This window comes from Aplosporella prunicola (assembly GCF_010093885.1).
Source record: "Aplosporella prunicola CBS 121167 unplaced genomic scaffold K452scaffold_14, whole genome shotgun sequence".
NCBI classification, from domain to species: domain Eukaryota; kingdom Fungi; phylum Ascomycota; class Dothideomycetes; order Botryosphaeriales; family Aplosporellaceae; genus Aplosporella; species Aplosporella prunicola.
The window spans coordinates 687,367-704,662 of NW_022983542.1; the positions used below are offsets into that span (position 1 = coordinate 687,367).

Here is a 17,296-nt window from a genome sequence, read left to right on the forward strand (position 1 = left end):
GAAAGCAAAGGGTCTAGACCGGGCCGATGTATTATCGAAACCCAGGTGATCCAATAAGAATGCTTGAATATAAAGTATATTGCCGGATTCGGCATGTAAACAAGTTTGCTACGTTGGAAGTTGAAGAGGATTACTGTAAAGGGTATGTATGTGACGTCAATAACGTCCGTCATCGTTGAGCGAGATTCATCATCTAGCGAGATACTCTAGGGAAGGATACAAACAATCCCTAAGGAATACTCCCTGCCTAGCTACATACCTGGGTCCTGGACATAAGTAAAGGCGTATACATATGTACAAACATCTTAACCGGATTTCGTTTGCTCTCCATACATGCATCGTTATCTCGTTTGACGGTGACGGACGTTAATGCAGGCAGTCACTATGAACTTTACTCAAGCATTTCGCTTCTGATCTGCAGCCAATGTGTCTCAACATTGGATGGATACTTACTATTTTCACTAGCGCTAAGTAGCAAATGCATCTCTCTCGGCATTGCTGGTGGTATCAAAATAGCCAAGCAATGCTCAGCGCCATATCGCTGCTGCTTTCGCATAAGCCGCAGAATTCCAAAACATATGGAATGGAGTTCCTCGATAGCAGCGGAGGAGACCTTTCCAGCTGGTCTACCCACAACCGGTCTACCGCATACGCTTCTCAAAGCCTGTTGGGCGAGGCACTCCGCAGGTTATTGTCGATGCTCGAACCCGGGTTATGTTGAGAACGGCAAATTCTCTGGGCTTCGGGTAATGAATCGACATCTGCATGACCCCGAATGGCCTCAGCAAAGCCCGGAAATGCCAAACAGCTTGATTGCTCATCTACCACCAACGAGCACCGAACAGCCTAAAGCCCTTTTTGGTCGCCCCGGGTCGGGCGTCGGCATTCTCAAGGTAGATGCGGCTGTGACCTAGAAGGTTCTTAGCATCACGGCTGCCTATAGAATTGCTAAGTCGTACATACCTTTAATGTCGACGCTTAGAGTCTGATAGTCGTATTCGCGCTCGCTAGGACGCCTGATCATGTGCAGGTTGACAGTGCCTTTGTTCAGCGGACCATCCACATAGAAGTGGACATACAGATGCTCATTTCCAACGCGATCCTTTACTTCCCTCGACGAAATGGGCCGGTTTCTCGCCCAGCGATTGTTCGTGGGTTCTCCATACGCCTTGATCTTCTTTGGGTCACCGAGCAGCTCCACGCACCTCTCGTCTTGCTTAACTCTGCTCACAGCCCTGGAAAACTGGTTGGTCGCACCCTCGGGCGAGAAAACTTCGTGGTAGAGGAAATAGGTGACGCCGCCCTGCGCGTGGTCAGCGTCGCGCAGTCGGCCGGAAGACGGATGGGCAGCGTACGGTCGCGATAATACCGGCGGCAACGAGAAGAAAGTTGAAGGACTGCTCGGTTGATCTAACTGCCTTTTCTCCGGTGCTCAAGTCGGTCCAGCGCGGTGGCCCGTCGTTGGCCAAGGTGACTTGGCGCTTGCTAGAGCTTTTGGGACCATTGCCCACGCCGCTCTGAGTCGCGTACGGGCGACCCGCCGACAGCGACAGCTGGAACCGCGCGCTGGGCAGGCGCTGGAGTAGCGCTCGGGTGAGAGAAGCTCTGGCGAATCGCGGGAGGATCGTCATGGCTGCGCGTGGGCGGAGTTGAAGCTTGAGAGTGATGCGCGCAAAGCTCCCCGCAAGCTTCTGGCGCGCTACCCGTCTCAGCCACCGTCGACGCCACACGCTTGACGTTCGACGCTTTGCCGGACACGCAACCCTCCACCATCTCACTCCGTCCTGTACATACCCATATTGCGACACGGGCGCGCGCCGCTCTCACACCAGTCATCATGCCCGAACACCCTTGGAAGAAGTACTCGTACCTGGGCGACCTGCTCATGATCACCGCCGCAGTAAGTCACCCGATATGGCCGTATCGCGCCCTGCGGATTTGTGCTGATCGCGCGCGCAGCCTGTTTTGATGTATTTTGTGGTCCGCAACCTCCTCACCAGATTAGATCCCGACGCCGCCCAGAAGGAGGAAGCGCGCCAGAAGTCTGTCGCCGCGAAGAAGAAGCTGAGCGGCATATTAGCCAGGCAAGAGGACGAGGACGAGGATGATGAGCAGAACAGCATCAGGCAAAGGCTACACCGGGAAGAGCTCGTGCTTACCCCATACGAGCAGACGATCGCTATGGAGGTCGTCGCGCCAGAAGAGATACCCATCACGTTTGAGGGCAAGTCCCAACCGTCTGACGCCCAAGCCAGTATGCCCAACTAACAGTTCCGTCCCAGACATCGGTGGCCTCGACGATATAATCGAAGAACTTAAGGAATCCGTTATCTACCCGCTTACGCTACCCCACCTCTACGCCCACTCCTCGTCGCTACTGTCCGCGCCTTCTGGTGTGCTACTCTACGGTCCCCCAGGCTGCGGTAAGACAATGTTGGCCAAGGCGCTCGCGCACGAAAGCGGCGCCTGCTTCATAAACCTCCACATATCCACCTTGACCGAGAAGTGGTACGGCGACTCGAACAAGCTCGTCAACGCTGTCTTCTCGCTCGCGCGCAAACTGCAACCGGCTATTGTCTTTATCGACGAGATCGACGCAGTGTTGGGCCAGCGGCGCAGCGGCGAGCACGAAGCCAGTGGCATGGTCAAGGCCGAGTTCATGACGCACTGGGACGGGCTGGCCTCTATCAACTCCAGCGGCGAACCGCAGCGCATCTGCATCCTCGGCGCCACGAACCGCATCCAGGACATTGACGAGGCCATCCTGCGCCGCATGCCCAAGAAATTCCCTGTGTCTCTGCCCTCAGCGCACCAGCGCCGCGGCATCTTTAAGCTCATTCTGCGCGACACCAAGATCGACCGCGTCAACTTCGACCTCGATTACCTCGTCCGTGTCTCGGCCGGCATGAGCGGCTCCGACATCAAGGAGGCGTGCCGAGATGCGGCCATGTGTCCTGTGCGCGAGTACATCAAGGAGAGGAAGAGTCGGGGCGACTTGCTGAAGGGCGTGAACCCGGATGAGGTGCGGGGGCTAAGGACAGGAGACTTTATGGGCCGCAAGGGCACGATACACACGATGAGGGACCCGGAGAAGCTGCCGGAGACGGAGAGCATCGACGGGGATGACGAACCCGTCTCGACAGAAACAAGCAGCCCAGCTGATGAGGAATACGTGGAGCCGGTGCGATGAGCAGAGGAGCCTCTCCGATGATTTCATGCCGCGTATGCATACCAAAGCGCTTGCTTGAACGAAAAAGTGTCGCGAGTCCGAATGTACAGAGACGCATTCAGGCAGGAGTTCGGCGCAATAAGGAAGAAGGGCTAGGCCTCGCACGTTGCGAGCGCGCTATGGTGCTCGATTATGATCTGTCTCCGGGGGGCTAGACGAGAGGTCCGTCGTGCCTCCTCATATGAAGTAGAATCATGCCATGTCAGTTACATTACATACGAATCCAATGCTAAAATTCCCAGTCCGGCGACTGGCTGCACCGAATCAATCATGTGGCGTTCTTATCCTATATTGTGGCTTGCCCGTATGCACTATGCAATTTGGTCCGTCCGTTCGAGAAGTAACCGGCGCGCAGGACCGGTACCTAGCCTCTGGAGACGCTACCATAGCACCGCATTGAAAGACCCCTCCCCAAGCTGCGCATCGAACCAGAACGGGCTGTTGTCGTCTAGCCGAGAGAACTGCCGAAGGCGATGGTGATGGAGATTATGGAGATAATAGTGACGACGACGACGACTACAACAACAGTGACGAACAGCATTGATGTTCGAGCAACAATACTCCTGCTCGAGAAGGTAGGTAGGTGCTCGAGTATGTAGTCTCGAGTCTCGACCAGACCCCGCGGCTCCCCACATTGGCGCGACGGCCCCAGCCACCCCAGCGCCAGCGCCAACGCCAGACTCAGCCTTACAGCGGCGCCACCGGCCGCCGAATAATACCCGCCGTACTACAACAACAGCAGCAGCAGCAGCAGCAGCACGCAGCAAAACAATACATAGATAGTGACTCGGCAGGCGGCACGAGACTCGGCCGAGCAGAGCGGCTGTACATGTGTACGTACATAGCAGTGACACTGCTCCCAAAGGGCCGCCGCGCTCCCGCGTTCCCGACTGCCTGCGGGATAAGCTTTCAGCCAGCGGGCGGCGCGATGTACGTACATAGAGCCCTGGTATGAAGGGATCGAGGGCTGGAGAGGCCGCGAGACGGATACGAGTGCGCGCGCGCGCGCTGCGCAGGCGTCGTGTGCAGTCTGTGGGCGCGGTGGTTGTTGGGTCGGGCGGTGTGCGGGACCTACCTTTTTGGTCAGCGTGGTGGAGGGCTCTGCTGGGGTGGGCCGGTCTGCTGCTGCTGGTGCGTGGTGCATGCGTGCATGCGCGCATGCCTGCTTTTCTGCATCGTGCAGGCATGGACTGGGTGGCTGCTGCATGAGGGGTTTAGTGGTCAGCCATACATATGCTGCTGGAGTGGGGTAAGACGACCTATTGAGCCAAGGCGGTTCGGAAAGCCGTGGCGGACCACGTAGACGGCATCCATTGATGTTCTTGCAGATGCGGGGAAACGCGTATGGCGGGATTTGTTTGCAGGATGAGTGAATGCTCGGAGATTGCAGTCTGAGGCAGCCCTATGGAAAAGCTGCTTCCATGTGCCTTGATACTTGCCGGGTAGATTTGACTGTACCCGTGTAATCTTCCACTACGCATGGGCGACGTTGGGCTAGAACTCGACGACCAGCGCAATACTAGACACTGTCACCGACTTGCCTTCACCGGCGGATATCTTTTGATGCCCAATGAGATGCTCAATTTGCCGAGACTTCCCGGGATACTCGCATGCTCGCATCTGCTGTACTCTTGGAAGTTGTGCATATAAACATCTATGAGATTGGCGAGCAGGTAACACAGGACAGAGCCTTCAACAAAAGTCGATCCCAAAACCCTATCAGACTTAAGAGTATGAGTGAGCCTGTTACCAATCGACCGCAGTGGCCTTCAGTCGTTGTCTCGGCAGTGTCAAGACACTGCTAGACGAGGTCAGAGCGGCTCTGTTCTGAAACGTAGATTAGCGAGGACCATGCTATGGTTGAATCTCGAACTATGTCACTCGTCAATCAACCCATACAATGTCGTAGGAGTCGAGATTGGCCTCAAAAATGATTCAAACTTGCTGGCTCAGTAAGCGCGGTCAGTCGACACTCAACGTTCACCTTTTGCTGGCGATGATGACTTGCGAGTTGCAAAGGCTTGAGGAGAGGAAACGACATCATATAGAGAAACACTGAATGACGGAAAAACAACACATTGATACCAACGAGAAGGAACAAAGCTTACTGCTCCACAAAGGCTTGAATCCGCCACAAAATTCCATTTGTCGTCGAGATTCTGTGTGGAGAAGCAGTGAGATGCTTAGATGTCCGTGATGAACCCTTGAATCTACCGAGTATTGGCTTGGGTGACGATCCCGGATGCCTTGCGATCCGCAGAAATTGTCAATAACTGACTGCAAGTTAAGTTCTTACTTTTCGGGAACGATGCGAATCAACGCACATCGATGCCGGATCCCATTAACGCATGAGAGATATACCTATTCAACACCAACTGTGGAACGAGGCGGTGTCAACCGCCAGGGCGGAGAGAACACCGCAACAAGAGATGCTAAGAATAGTCGAGAAGAGCGAACCCTTGACTAACGGTCTTGATACCCTGACTAAGAAGGAGGCTTAAGGTTCCCAGCTGGGATCGAACGATGTTCCCCCTCGGCATCCGCTTGAGGAGATCCGGAGGGAAGACATGGACACCAACTGTCCTGACCGTGGGGACGCGCTTCGTGTCTGAGGCTATTCGCCGCTGGCTGCGTAATTCCCTGGCGAGAGGCGCAGCTGCTGGCGAAGGCGCGAACTACCTAACGAGCTTTGGGAAGTTGATAGACCGCTCTGTTCTGGGCTCAGACGTGGTCCTGACGGCCGCGCCCGCCCTTTGCTACGCTCGGTCTCCCTGGTAGATTGTGCACCGGAGGGCACTCGTCGATAGTTTACCAATGCGTATCTCCACAGGAGAAGAGTGCTATCGCGAGCCTCAGCCTCCTCCACGGCGAAGCGCTGTTTTATCTGAGAAGGATGGGGGCCAGAAATAGAGGCGGTATATCAAATACTTTCGAGCACCAAGCCTGAAGCGCCGTGATGAAACGCGCGAGAAAACGACGGCGGCGAGCTGGATAGGAAGATAGATGACCCTGAAACGCGTGACACGGAGGTGGTTACTCGGAACGGGTGCCGGGGGAGTCAGGAAAAGCGGCTTCTCGACCGAGTCGCCGTCTGGATTGGGTTTGGAAGGGCTTGGTATGAAAGTTTTCTCCCCGAAATCTCGGCAGATGAATAAGTCATGGCATTATTATGGTTGTGACGGTAACGGAGTTTTTCAAGCTCTCTCCTGAACCCTTAGGCGCCCACCCCCGACCAGGGCGGGGCTGGAGTCTGGACTGGGCATTGGCGGCGGGTGGGGACGATATAGTAAACGGTGGTTAAGAACGGTGGTGGTGTTTGTAACTTTCTTTCGTGAAGGTCAGAGGACGCGCGGCGGGCAGGCGCAAGGATACAATAGAGGATGGCCAGGGTGTGCTCACAGGACGACGAAAGTGGTACGGGCAAGCGTGTGGTGGCTGGAGCGGTATCCATGAGGCTAACCACGTAAGACGGGGAAACGGCTGATGGGCAGCTTTGGGCGGAGATGAATGTGCGACACTGGCTGGACGGGTCCTATCGCAGGTGCAGATGACGAAGGCGCTGCTGCCAGCAAAGGGTCGATATTAACAGAAGGCCGTGAGCGTGATCTGAGACGCTACGCCAGGACCATCTCATTTCGCCCTGGTCAGCTAAGCAGGGCGCTAGCGGCATGAGGACAGTCGCATGCAAGGTTTGTGTGAGAGGGCGTGTGTGTGCTGCACTGCAATAATCCCACGGCGCCCAAATCTCAGCGTGTGAGCGATCGCCCATTCCTTCGCCGCGATAACTTGAGAGCTTTGGTCGTAGCGGCAGTCCCCCTCTCTCTCCAGTCTCCACCCGCCGTCGAGCTGGTCTGCCCTATTTTCAGCTGCACGCGGCACGGGCACTTGTGCACGTTTTATGCGCCGTCGGCTTCGCTCCGTCGCTGTCTTCCCTGTTGCCAACCGGGGGTCAGTTCGCTTTCAACTGGCCGGCGCCTTCCCTCCCCAATCTCACGCCTCCTCGCGCTCGCAACCTCGCCTTCTCCACTCCCTTCCCCATCCATCCCGACAATCCTCGACCGGACTTCGCCCTGAAGCTCTGCTTCCAGTGTGCCCACGCCGCCGTCGCTGTGCTTTCTCAACTCCGAGAGGGCTCGTCCTCCACGCTCCTTCGCCGTCTGCCGATTGATTGATTCCCCGCGAATCACCACCGCTCGTTTTCGCTCCGTGCAATTCATTGCCTTCGTATCCCAAGGACGACTGCTCTCTCTCCCCGGCCCGCTTTCCGCCCGCCCGTCCGCCCGCTGCCCCCGCCGACTTTGCGCCCTTCGCACTGCCTACAAAGGGATTGCGTAGCATCGTCGACGTGCGCCGCCGCTATATTTGGGTCTTGTGAAGAGCTGGGTTTTTGGAATTTGCGTCCGCCATTCTTTGTCGGGAGGTTTCGACCGCGTGGGCTCCGCCAGCCATTTTAATCTTTTGAACGCCATTTCTCGCGCTGCGCCATTGTTGTGGAGTCGACGAGACAAAGACGAAATTGTTAAAGAATTGGACAACACTTTTGTTTTTGCGCAAAGGTCGCGCGTCTGAGCTCTGAGGGACTTGCGCAAACCGAGCCACTCCTCGATCAATCATCGTATCTCCTGGTATCCGCAGGATGGTATCGTGCGTCTTCTAGAGATCTCTCGCCAATCTCAAACTTGTCTTTGTGCTGTTGATTCTGCGACTGCGACTGCGTTGCCAGTTCGGTAAGTCATCCCTTGTAACATTGGGGGGCTGGACGCGTGGCGGGACCACTGGCGAATTCCCCCGACTGCACGGCTCCTGCGACGCATTAACGACCCTTACTGATCTCATACATCTAGAAGACACTCTTTTCCTTGATTCGTCAAGTACACTCGTTTTTCAGCTTCTGACAGTAGTCTGTCCCTCGGCCTGCGTTTCACGGTCGTCTCTGACTCTGTCCGCAGTACAAGCGATCATCATCGCATCTTCCATCAGACAGAACCTGAAAAGTCCTGCTTGTTGGAATTAATTCATCATGAGAACCTCTACGGTAACATGGGCCGCCTGCATGGCCCTCCTCTCTATGCAGGGCGCGACGGCCGACGCTGCTCCCGCGGCAGCAAAGCCAAAATACTACTTCCCCGTCAAGCGCCAGGCGACCACGCCGGCAGCAGCTATAACTCCCGCGACTCCAGCTTTGCCTTCGTCTACCGTTGCTTCATCCAGCGTTGATTCGTCCAGCGTCGCCTCGTCATCTTTAGCGACATCAAGCGTGGCGACGCCGGTTATTTCGTCAAGCGCAGAGACGTCGGCCGCGACCAGCACCATCGAGGTTGTCTCTTCAACCGCACTCTCTACGCCGGTCCTTGTACCTTCGTCGTCGGTTCAGTCCTCATCTATTCAGACCCCTGCGCCGGCCCCTGTACCTTCGTCGTCGGCTCAATCTTCGTCTGTCGAGACTCCTGCGCCAGTCCCTGTACCCTCGTCGTCGGTGCAGTCCTCATTTGTTGAGACTCCTGCGCCAGTCGCTGTACCTTCATCATCGGTTAAGACTTCGTCCGTTGAGACTCCTGCGCCGGTTTCTCTGCCGTCTACTTCTGTGCAGTCTTCGGTTATTGACACCCCTGCGCCGGTCGCTCTTCCGTCGTCTTCTGTGCAGTCTTCTTCTGTTCAGACTCCTGCGCAGACGTCTGCGGTTCAGTCCTCCGCAGAGTCTTCCGCTCAAACTCCTGTGGACCCATTGGCGCAGTTCACCTCGGCACAGCCTTCGGTGCCAACGCCTGCGGCGTTGCTCTCTGCGGAGCTCTCTGCGCAGATCCCAGACTTCTCATCTGCTCAATCTGTTGTTGGAACCGGAGGAGTTTCGGTGCCGTTCGTCCAGCCGACCGGTTTGTTGACCAGCACAGAGATCGCTACTCCTGCGGCGTCTTCTAGTGTTGTGGCGTCTTCCAGCATTGTGGCGTCCTCCAGCGTTGCTGCTTCCTCGTCCCTGGCTACGCCGGTTGCTGAGGTCTCCAGCGCTGCCGCGTCTTCGTTCGCTACGCCGGTTGCTCAAGTCTCCAGCGCTGCTGCGTCCTCGTTCGCTACGCCGGTTACCGAAGTCTCCAGTGCCGCTGCCTCGTCTTTTGCCACGCCAAATGCTGCCGTCTCAAGCGCCGCTGCCTTCTCATCTGTGGATACGCCGCTTGCTGCATCTTCGAGCGCCGCCGCTTCTTCTTTCGTCACGCCAAATGCTGCCGCATCCAGTGCTGCCGGAACTGCTGGAGTTTCCATTCCGGTTGTTCTGCCAACCAGCTCTTCCGCTGCTGTTGAGGAGTCCACAAATTCTGCTGCCGCTTCAAGCGCCGCTACACCAACCATCGCCACGCCGATTGCCGCTGTGTCGAGTGCTGCTGGTACTGCTGGTGTATCAATTCCGGTTGTTCTGCCCACTAGTTCCTCTGCTAGCGAGCCGTCTGCTTCCTCAAACTCCGTCTTTTCAAGCGATGCTGCCTCCTCTTTTGCTACCCCCAACGCTGCTGTATCTAGCGCTGCCGGTACTGGAGGTGTTTCGATTCCGATTGTGCCTCCAACTAGCACTCCGTTGTCGGATTTGTCCAGTGCGGTTGACGGCGTCACGAGTGTGTTGGGTTCTGCCGCTTCCAGTATTGTTGGTACTGGTGGCGTCTCTATCCCAGTTGTTCTGCCTACCTCGAGCAGCGCGGCCACTGATGAGTTCGCATCGTCTTCGAGCATTGCTACCCCAATTTTGGCTGTCTCCAGCGCTGCTGGTACTGGTACGGGCGGTGTCTCTATTCCAATTGTCCAACCTACCCCGAGCGCCACCGACTCAACCGATGCGATTCCCTCAAGCTTTGCCACTCCCAGTGCTGCCGTTTCGAGTGCGGCGGGTACTGGCGGGGTTTCCATTCCAGTTGTAATGCCTACTTCCAGCAGCTCGCAAGATTCAGTCGCAACTAGCGCCGGCACGCCTATCGCTTTGTCCAGTGTCGCCACTCCCACCGCTTTGTCCAGCGCTGCCGGAACTGGCGGTGTCCCCCTTCCAATTGTCACGCCCACTAGCTCGTTGGACATTATCTCGTCGAGCGCAGCTGCATCTGAGACGGGTGCTGTTTCGTCCATCGTTGGGACGGGTGGTGTCTCGATTCCTGTTGTTACCCCATCAAGCGCTGCGACAACAAGCGACGCAGATGCGACTGCCGCCTCTTCCACTGTTGGCACTGGCGGCGTTGCTGTTCCCATCGTCACACCTACCAGCTCATTGGGTGCTATCCCCGTGACCCCAGGCTCTGCTTCCTCAGGCACCGGCATCATGGTTGGTCTGTCCACAGTCATTGAAAGCTCCAGCAATGCGCCAGTCACCCCGTCCTCTGCTGCTACCTTGTCCACTCCCGGTCTCTTGGGTGGCTTGGTTTCTGATGTGACATCGGCTGTGACGCCTTTGGCAACTCCTTTGTCCTCTATTCTGAGTGGCGTCGGCTCTGATGTTAACTCCATTTTGACTCCGGTGCAGTCTGTGGTCACTCCCATCGCATCTGGTTTGTCTTCTGCCGCAGCGACCATCGGCTCTGATGTCAACTCCGCCTTGACCCCTGTGCAGTCGGCACTCACTCCGATCATCACTCCGATTGCTTCTGGTCTATCCTCCGCTGAAGCTGGCATCAGTTCGGATGTCAACTCTATCCTGACACCGTCCTCAATGTCCTCTGCGGCGGCGACTGGCACCAACTCCATCCTGACGCCGTCCTCGATGTCCTCTGCCGCGGTGACTAGTGTCAACTCCATCTTGACCCCTTCGTCGATGGTGATTCCGTCGAGCGCTACTATTACCACGTCTTCGGGAATTGCTCCTTCCTCGGCTGCCGCTACTCCTTCCTCTGGATCTCTGCCCGCTTCGGTGAGTGCTACCGGTTTGACACCCAGCAGCGTCATTGGCACCAGCAGCGATGTTTCCACTGGATCCGTGGTTACCCCCGCACCTACGACTCCTGGCCTTGGCCTGCCACTCACGAGTGAGTTGGGCTCCATCGTTTCCGGCGTTACTAGCGACCTCAGCTCCATCATTTCCGGCGTTTTGACGCCCACTTTGACGCCTTTGATCCCAACTCCCAGCTCGAGCGCTCCTGCTGTGGTAACCCCAAGCTCCACGCCTCTTGGCGGCATCGACTCCCTGGTTTCTTCTCTTCTGTCGACGCCGTTGATTCCTACCACCCCGCTGGTTACGCCAATCCCGCTTACCACGCCCACGAGCCTTGATCTCACCTCCCTCCTTTCCTCCCTCACCGCCAGCTTGTCGGCTTCCACTCCCGCGTCTACTTCCGTGGCCACCGGCTCGACGCCAGCTGTCACTGGGTCGTCTTCAGTGCAGCTCTCAAGTCCCAGCTCAGCTTCAACCCCACTTCCTACCCCTGGTGCTCAGTCTACTGAATCCAGCTCGAGCTTGACCACCCCATTGACGTCGACCGCCGTTCCTACAAGCTCCAATGTCTCCGTTGTTATGTCCACGCCTATCACCCCGCCGGCGATTACCACGCCAGAGACTTCGAGCCTTGCGACGCCTACTGAGTCCTCGACTCTTTCCACGCCTGAGCCTATTGAGACGCCCATGGAAGTTACGTCGACCACGCCTACACTCACTCCTACTCCTACTCCTATCCCTATCCCTACTTCTATAGAGGAGACCAGCACCTCGTCGTCTTCGTCCACGATTGTTCCTGTCGTTATTCCGACGACGACCGAGCCCAGTAGCACCTTGGAAGTGAGCACTACCTCGCCGGCGCCCACCACGACGACCCAGCCGCCGCATACCATTGCACCCATTGGCACCGACTCTGCAACCACGATTGTCGTTGCAACTAGCATCGTTTTCGATCCGGCGACCACCGAGCAATCTTCGTCGACTACGGCATCAGCGACCCCTACCAGCTATCCGAAGTACATTGCCCCTCCGGGAGGCATGGCTCAACCTTCCGTGAACCACACTAAGATTCAAATCGGTTTCAAGCGTGGCTTCAACTGGCCCTTCGTCGTTGGACACGCTGATACTACTGGCTGGCAACTCACTACTTACATGCCTGTTGCGGTCGCTGATGGCCTTGGAATTGATCACGACAAGGTCGAGATGTTTGCACTGACGTCTTACAACACTACCGCATCGTTGGGATACATTACAACTCTTGCTTTGTTGTACGTCCCTAGCGACCTCGTTGACACTCTTCACTTGGATCTGCTCAACAGCAACTCTGCCTTCTACAATAACCAGGATGCTCAGTCGGGTGACACCATCAACTTCTTGACAAGCTTTGTCGACCCGACATTTGCCATCCTGGCAGGTGAAAACCCCGATGAATCATCGGGCTCGTCCTCTGGCAACGGTGGCTCCTCAGATTCCGGCTCAAATTCAAACAGCGGCGACCTGAGCGACTCCAGCTCAAGCTCTCCCATCAAGGCTAGCGCTGTCGGTATCGCTTTCGCTACCATCGGTGGTGTGGCTGCCTACGGTGCCGCGATGTTGCTCGTTGCCCGTAGGTACAAGAAGAAGAAGGCGAGCCACCAGCGGAGCAGTTCCGTTCCCACTGCCAGCGGCTACGGAGCAACTATGACTGGCGGTGCATTCATGACTGGCGGTCGTGGTGGCCGCTTCAGTGGTCGTGACAGCCGCGGTAGCGGAAGCGGCCGTAGCGCCCGCACTGCGCAAATTTCGGCCCCCGTCATGGCAGAGAACTCTCTTGGATGGAACTAAACCATCACTGAGGCCATCGATGGCGTTCTCGACGGCCTAATGTTATCACATGAGGTCACGTTCTTTGTACTATATTTTTGAAAGCGTGGTTGGTAAGCAGTTGAACTACTGCAAGCTTCCCCACGGGCCACGGAGGCACAAAGCCACGTCCGTTGCCCGCCGGGATACCAAACACGCGCCCCGCCGCCTGAAAGAAACGACCGACTGGGTTCATTCTTTGCCCAGCCCGCCGCAACTTTCGGCACTGCTTTTTCCTATTTTTTCCCATCATTAGTATATGCATATTTTCTTACATCTCTCATCAGCTCGATAGTTAAACTTCGCGTTGATTTATTCGTTTCTTAGATACCTGTCTACGGCTTTTCTCTCAAAAGGCTAGACCAGAATTTGTTTTTCTTATCAAGGGGATGACGAGCTTGAAGACAACACGCATTTGTTGTTGGAGGGCCAAGGGGCGACAGCGCATGGGGAGGATGGCTGTCGAGTAAATAGTTGGGGATTTGGAGAATGAAGAAAACCATAGCGACTTTAATGTATTGATGATATGACTGGTGATTGACGTGCTGTGGTGATGAATATGATGAGACTCAATCCAAGCGAATATCATTGTCGTGGCCGATTTATGTTTGTGTAACGGCGAGAAGCATCTATTTCGTGGGGATGCTATGACTGTTTTATACCAAACTAGATGCTATTTTAGAAGAGTTTAAAGAAAACTTTATGTGGTCGACCTTCCGTCAAAGTGTTTCTATGATTGCAAGCTTGAGGCGGACACAACTATTCGATAGACCTAGGTTAGCGGCTTTGGCGGAGCAGGGAATCTGGGCAGACGCGGGTTTCACGCTGCGTGTCCACTGGTCCAGCGCCAAGACCCGTCCTGCGGCCGACCCTGGGGAATCCCATCCGACCAGCGCAAGCTACGCAACACACATTCGCAAGCCGTCCTCGACCTCGCCGTCATTTCCCCGAGCGATACCGCCACCGCAACCTCGGGCATTGCCTTGCGCACCAATACGCAGTTCCTGGACTGGCTCCCACAAGCCACGTCGTCTCCGATACCCTCCCCTTGCGTCCCACCACCCTGAGACTCCAAGATGCGGCTCGACGTGAAGGTACGATGAACCCTCAGCGCGACTGGACATAACGCACTCCGACGGACATTATGGCGACGGTTGACGGGGAATTGAATGGGCACATCGTTGCGAGGGTTGCTAACTTGCGGTTTGATGTACAGAGACAGCTCTTTGCCAGGAGCGAGCGTGTCAAGGGAATCGACTTCCACCCTACAGAGCCATGGGTATGCCACGCCTCTCCAGAGCAGTCGTGAATAGAGCTAACTTCCGCAGGTTCTCACCACCCTCTACAGTGGTATGTGCTGAGAATTGGGCGAACATGAGCGATAGCAGCTAACGTATCAAGGCCACTGCCACATCTGGTCCTATGAGACGCAGGTAAGTGCTAGACCACACGAAGGGATGGATGGCGCTGACACTTTCCAAGGCAATCGTCAAGACCTTCGAGCTCACCGATGTCCCCGTCCGCGCCGGCCGCTTCATTGCGCGCAAGAACTGGATCGTTTGCGGTTCCGATGACTTCCAGCTGCGAGTCTACAACTATAACACCTCCGAGAAGATTACCAGCTTCGAGGCGCATCCCGATTACATTCGTGCCATCTGTGTCCACCCCACCCAGCCTTTCGTGCTTACCGCTTCGGATGATATGGTGCGTGTGCCCGGGGAACTACGAACCGCGAGGAGGGCTGACAGTGAAACAGACAATCAAGCTGTGGGATTGGGAGAGGGGCTGGAAGTGTGTCCAGGTTTTTGAGGGCCACGCTCACTATGTCATGGGCCTTGCCATCAACCCTAAGGATACCAACACTTTCGCCTCGGCTTGTCTTGACAGGTATGTGAAAGAGCTGATACTGGCACGAAATCATGTTTTGATGGAAGCGTAGGACTGTCAAGATCTGGAGCCTGGGTTCTGCGACCCCCAACTTCACGCTGGAAGCGCACGAGACCAAGGGTGTCAACCACGTCGACTACTACCCGCAATCCGACAAGCCATACCTTCTCACGACTTCTGACGACCGGACGGTGAAGGTGTGGGATTACACCACGAAGGCCCTTATCGCGACGCTCGAGGGACACACAAGCAACGTCTCTTTCGCCGTCTACCACCCCGAGCTTCCAGTTATCATCTCCGGTTCGGAAGACGGAACGGTGAAGATCTGGCACGCCAACACGTACCGCTTGGAGCAGTCGCTTAACTATGGCCTTGAGCGCGCTTGGTGTGTGAGCTACCAGAGGGGCAGGCAAGGTGTTGCCGTCGGTTTTGATGATGGCGCCGTTGTCGTTAAGATGGGTCGCGAGGAGCCTGCAGTCAGCATGGACGCATCAGGAAAGATCATCTGGGCGAAGCACTCAGAAATTCTGTCGACGGTTGTCAAGGGAGGCGATAAGACCTTGAAGGATGGCGAGCGCCTCACCCTGCCATCCAAGGACCTTGGCTCCACCGAAATCTACCCGCAGTCGCTGCTCCACTCTCCCAACGGTCGTTTCGTCGCTGTTTGCGGTGATGGTGAATACATCATCTACACGGCTTTGGCTCTTCGTAACCAGGCTTTCGGCTCAGCTCTGGATTTTGCCTGGGGCTCCAAGGAGAACGACAAGGATTACGCCATCAGGGAATCCGGCACTAGCGTTAAGATCTTCCGCAACTTCAAGGAAGTCGGCAGCGGTGGATTGAACGTCGGTTACCAGGCAGACGGCCTCAGTGGTGGTGTTCTTCTGGGTGTTAAGGGCCAGGGCGGTGTTGGCTTCTTTGACTGGCAAACCGGTCAGCTTGTCAGGAGGATTGAAGTCGAGCCCATCAACGTAAGTTGTTCCCCATTATACATTGGCTGGGCATTTTTGTTGAACAATTTTAGGTCTACTGGTCAGAGAACGGCGAGCTTGTTACGCTGGCTTGCGAAGACACGTTCTATGTTCTCCGCTTCTCTCGTGAGAACTACGTCGCTGCTCTGCAGGCTGGCGAAGTCGACGAGGACGGCGTTGAGGCTGCTTTCGAAGTGGTCACGGATATCAACGAGAGGTAAGTTATGCAGCGCGTATCGGATGTATACTGCATCCCAGAACATTATCTGACGGCTTCTTTGCAGTGTTCGGACTGGTCAATGGGTTGGCGACTGCTTCGTCTACAGCAACAGCACCAACCGTCTGAATTACCTGGTTGGTGACCAAGTCTACACAGTTTCTCACTTCGATGCGCCTCATTACGTCCTTGGATACCTCCCGCGTGATGGCCGCATTTACATCTGCGACAAGGACGTGAACGTTATGTCGTACGGTCTATCACTGTCGGTTGTCGAGTACCAAACTCTTGTCCTCCGCGGTGAGCTTGAGACGGCGATGAGCATGCTTGAGGACATCCCTCAAGATCAGAAGAACAAGATCGCTAGATTCCTGGAGGGACAGGGTTTCAAGGAGGAGGCTCTCGACGTTGCCACTGACTCCGAGCACCGCTTCGATCTGTCTCTGAGCTTAGGCAAACTGGACGTTGCTCTTGAGCTGGCCAAGGAGGTCAACGTCGAGCACAAGTGGAAGACTGTCGGTGATGCTGCGCTCGCTGCGTGGAACATCAAGTTGGCAGAGGACTGCTTTACTCACGCGAAGGACCTTGGCTCGCTCCTCTTGCTGCACTCGTCCACCTCGAATGCTGCAGGCTTGCGGCAATTGGCGGGATTGGCGGAGGAGGCCAGCGCGCACAACATTGCCTTCTCGTGTCTCTGGCAAGTCGGTGATGTGGATGGCTGCATTGACGTCCTCACCAAGACCAACCGGATACCAGAGGCCGTGCTCTTCGCGCAGACCTACAAGCCCAGCAGGGCACCATTGCTCGTAAAGAGCTGGAAGACGTCCCTCGAGAAGGACGGCAAGGGCAGGGTCTCGAGAATTGTAGGACTGCCACCGAACGAAGAGGAGGAGGGCGATGCCGAAATGTTCCCGGAATGGGACGAGTGGCTGAAGCTGGAGAAGGAGGGCGGCTCGGTCAAGCTAGTTGACGTGGATGAGGAGGTGCCTGAGGCGGCTGATGAGAGCGCCGCGGAGGCAGCCGTGGCCGAGGCCGAAGCGGAGGTTCAGGCGGAGGCGGAGGCGGAGGCGGAGGAGGCTGAGGCGGCAGAGTAGGCCAAAAGAAAAAGCCTTGGAAAGCCATATTCGACGGGCGAAAGCTGTATAGAACGTAATCTGAATCCATTGATGCACGACCAAGTGAGGTCCACATTAACGACGCGACGCGCATGCCGTTGGCCAGCCCCTGACCCAAACGATCGCCTCTTA

The 17,296-nt window shown here is 56.1% G+C and overlaps 4 protein-coding genes across 4 annotated transcripts; 3 read left to right on the forward strand and 1 right to left on the reverse strand.

Annotated features, from left to right (window-relative positions):
- Positions 1 to 821: 821 nt before the first annotated feature.
- On the reverse strand, positions 822 to 1,631 carry K452DRAFT_228524 (uncharacterized protein; the record flags this gene model as incomplete). Its single annotated transcript, XM_033536969.1, has 3 exons — positions 822 to 910; positions 964 to 1,303; positions 1,356 to 1,631. The coding sequence occupies 3 exons, from the start codon at positions 1,629 to 1,631 to the stop codon at positions 822 to 824; spliced, it is 705 nt and encodes a 234-aa protein (XP_033397142.1).
- A 137-nt stretch (positions 1,632 to 1,768) lies between these two features.
- On the forward strand, positions 1,769 to 3,493 carry K452DRAFT_288127 (uncharacterized protein). The gene is made up of 3 exons (XM_033540594.1): positions 1,769 to 1,900; positions 1,960 to 2,224; positions 2,283 to 3,493. Exons 1-3 carry the CDS (start codon positions 1,838 to 1,840, stop codon positions 3,188 to 3,190), a joined length of 1,236 nt encoding a protein of 411 aa, XP_033397143.1. The 5' UTR covers positions 1,769 to 1,837; the 3' UTR covers positions 3,191 to 3,493.
- Positions 3,494 to 12,113: 8,620 nt separating this feature from the next.
- On the forward strand, positions 12,114 to 12,956 carry K452DRAFT_201012 (uncharacterized protein; the record flags this gene model as incomplete). Its single annotated transcript, XM_033536036.1, has 1 exon — positions 12,114 to 12,956. A coding segment is annotated over one exon (843 nt), but the record flags the coding sequence as incomplete, so codon positions are not given.
- Positions 12,957 to 13,843: 887 nt separating this feature from the next.
- On the forward strand, positions 13,844 to 17,230 carry K452DRAFT_251384 (uncharacterized protein). Its single transcript, XM_033538212.1, has 9 exons — positions 13,844 to 14,068; positions 14,191 to 14,253; positions 14,303 to 14,324; positions 14,376 to 14,407; positions 14,457 to 14,678; positions 14,731 to 14,861; positions 14,914 to 15,832; positions 15,886 to 16,049; positions 16,117 to 17,230. The coding sequence occupies exons 1-9, from the start codon at positions 14,051 to 14,053 to the stop codon at positions 17,141 to 17,143; spliced, it is 2,598 nt and encodes an 865-aa protein (XP_033397145.1). The 5' UTR covers positions 13,844 to 14,050; the 3' UTR covers positions 17,144 to 17,230.
- Positions 17,231 to 17,296: the final 66 nt, after the last annotated feature.

Bases quoted from the DNA above. Each gene is read 5' to 3' on its own strand.
- K452DRAFT_288127 (XM_033540594.1), top strand. From the start codon at position 1,838: ATGCCCGAACACCCTTGGAAGAAGTACTCGTACCTGGGCGACCTGCTC. The intron at 1,901-1,959 runs GTAAGTCACCCG...TCGCGCGCGCAG, and splicing joins TGCTCATGATCACCGCCGCA to CCTGTTTTGATGTATTTTGT. The intron at 2,225-2,282 runs GCAAGTCCCAAC...GTTCCGTCCCAG, and splicing joins GATACCCATCACGTTTGAGG to ACATCGGTGGCCTCGACGAT.
- K452DRAFT_251384 (XM_033538212.1), top strand. The intron at 14,254-14,302 runs GTATGCCACGCC...TAACTTCCGCAG, and splicing joins TCCACCCTACAGAGCCATGG to GTTCTCACCACCCTCTACAG. The intron at 14,679-14,730 runs GTGCGTGTGCCC...ACAGTGAAACAG, and splicing joins TTACCGCTTCGGATGATATG to ACAATCAAGCTGTGGGATTG.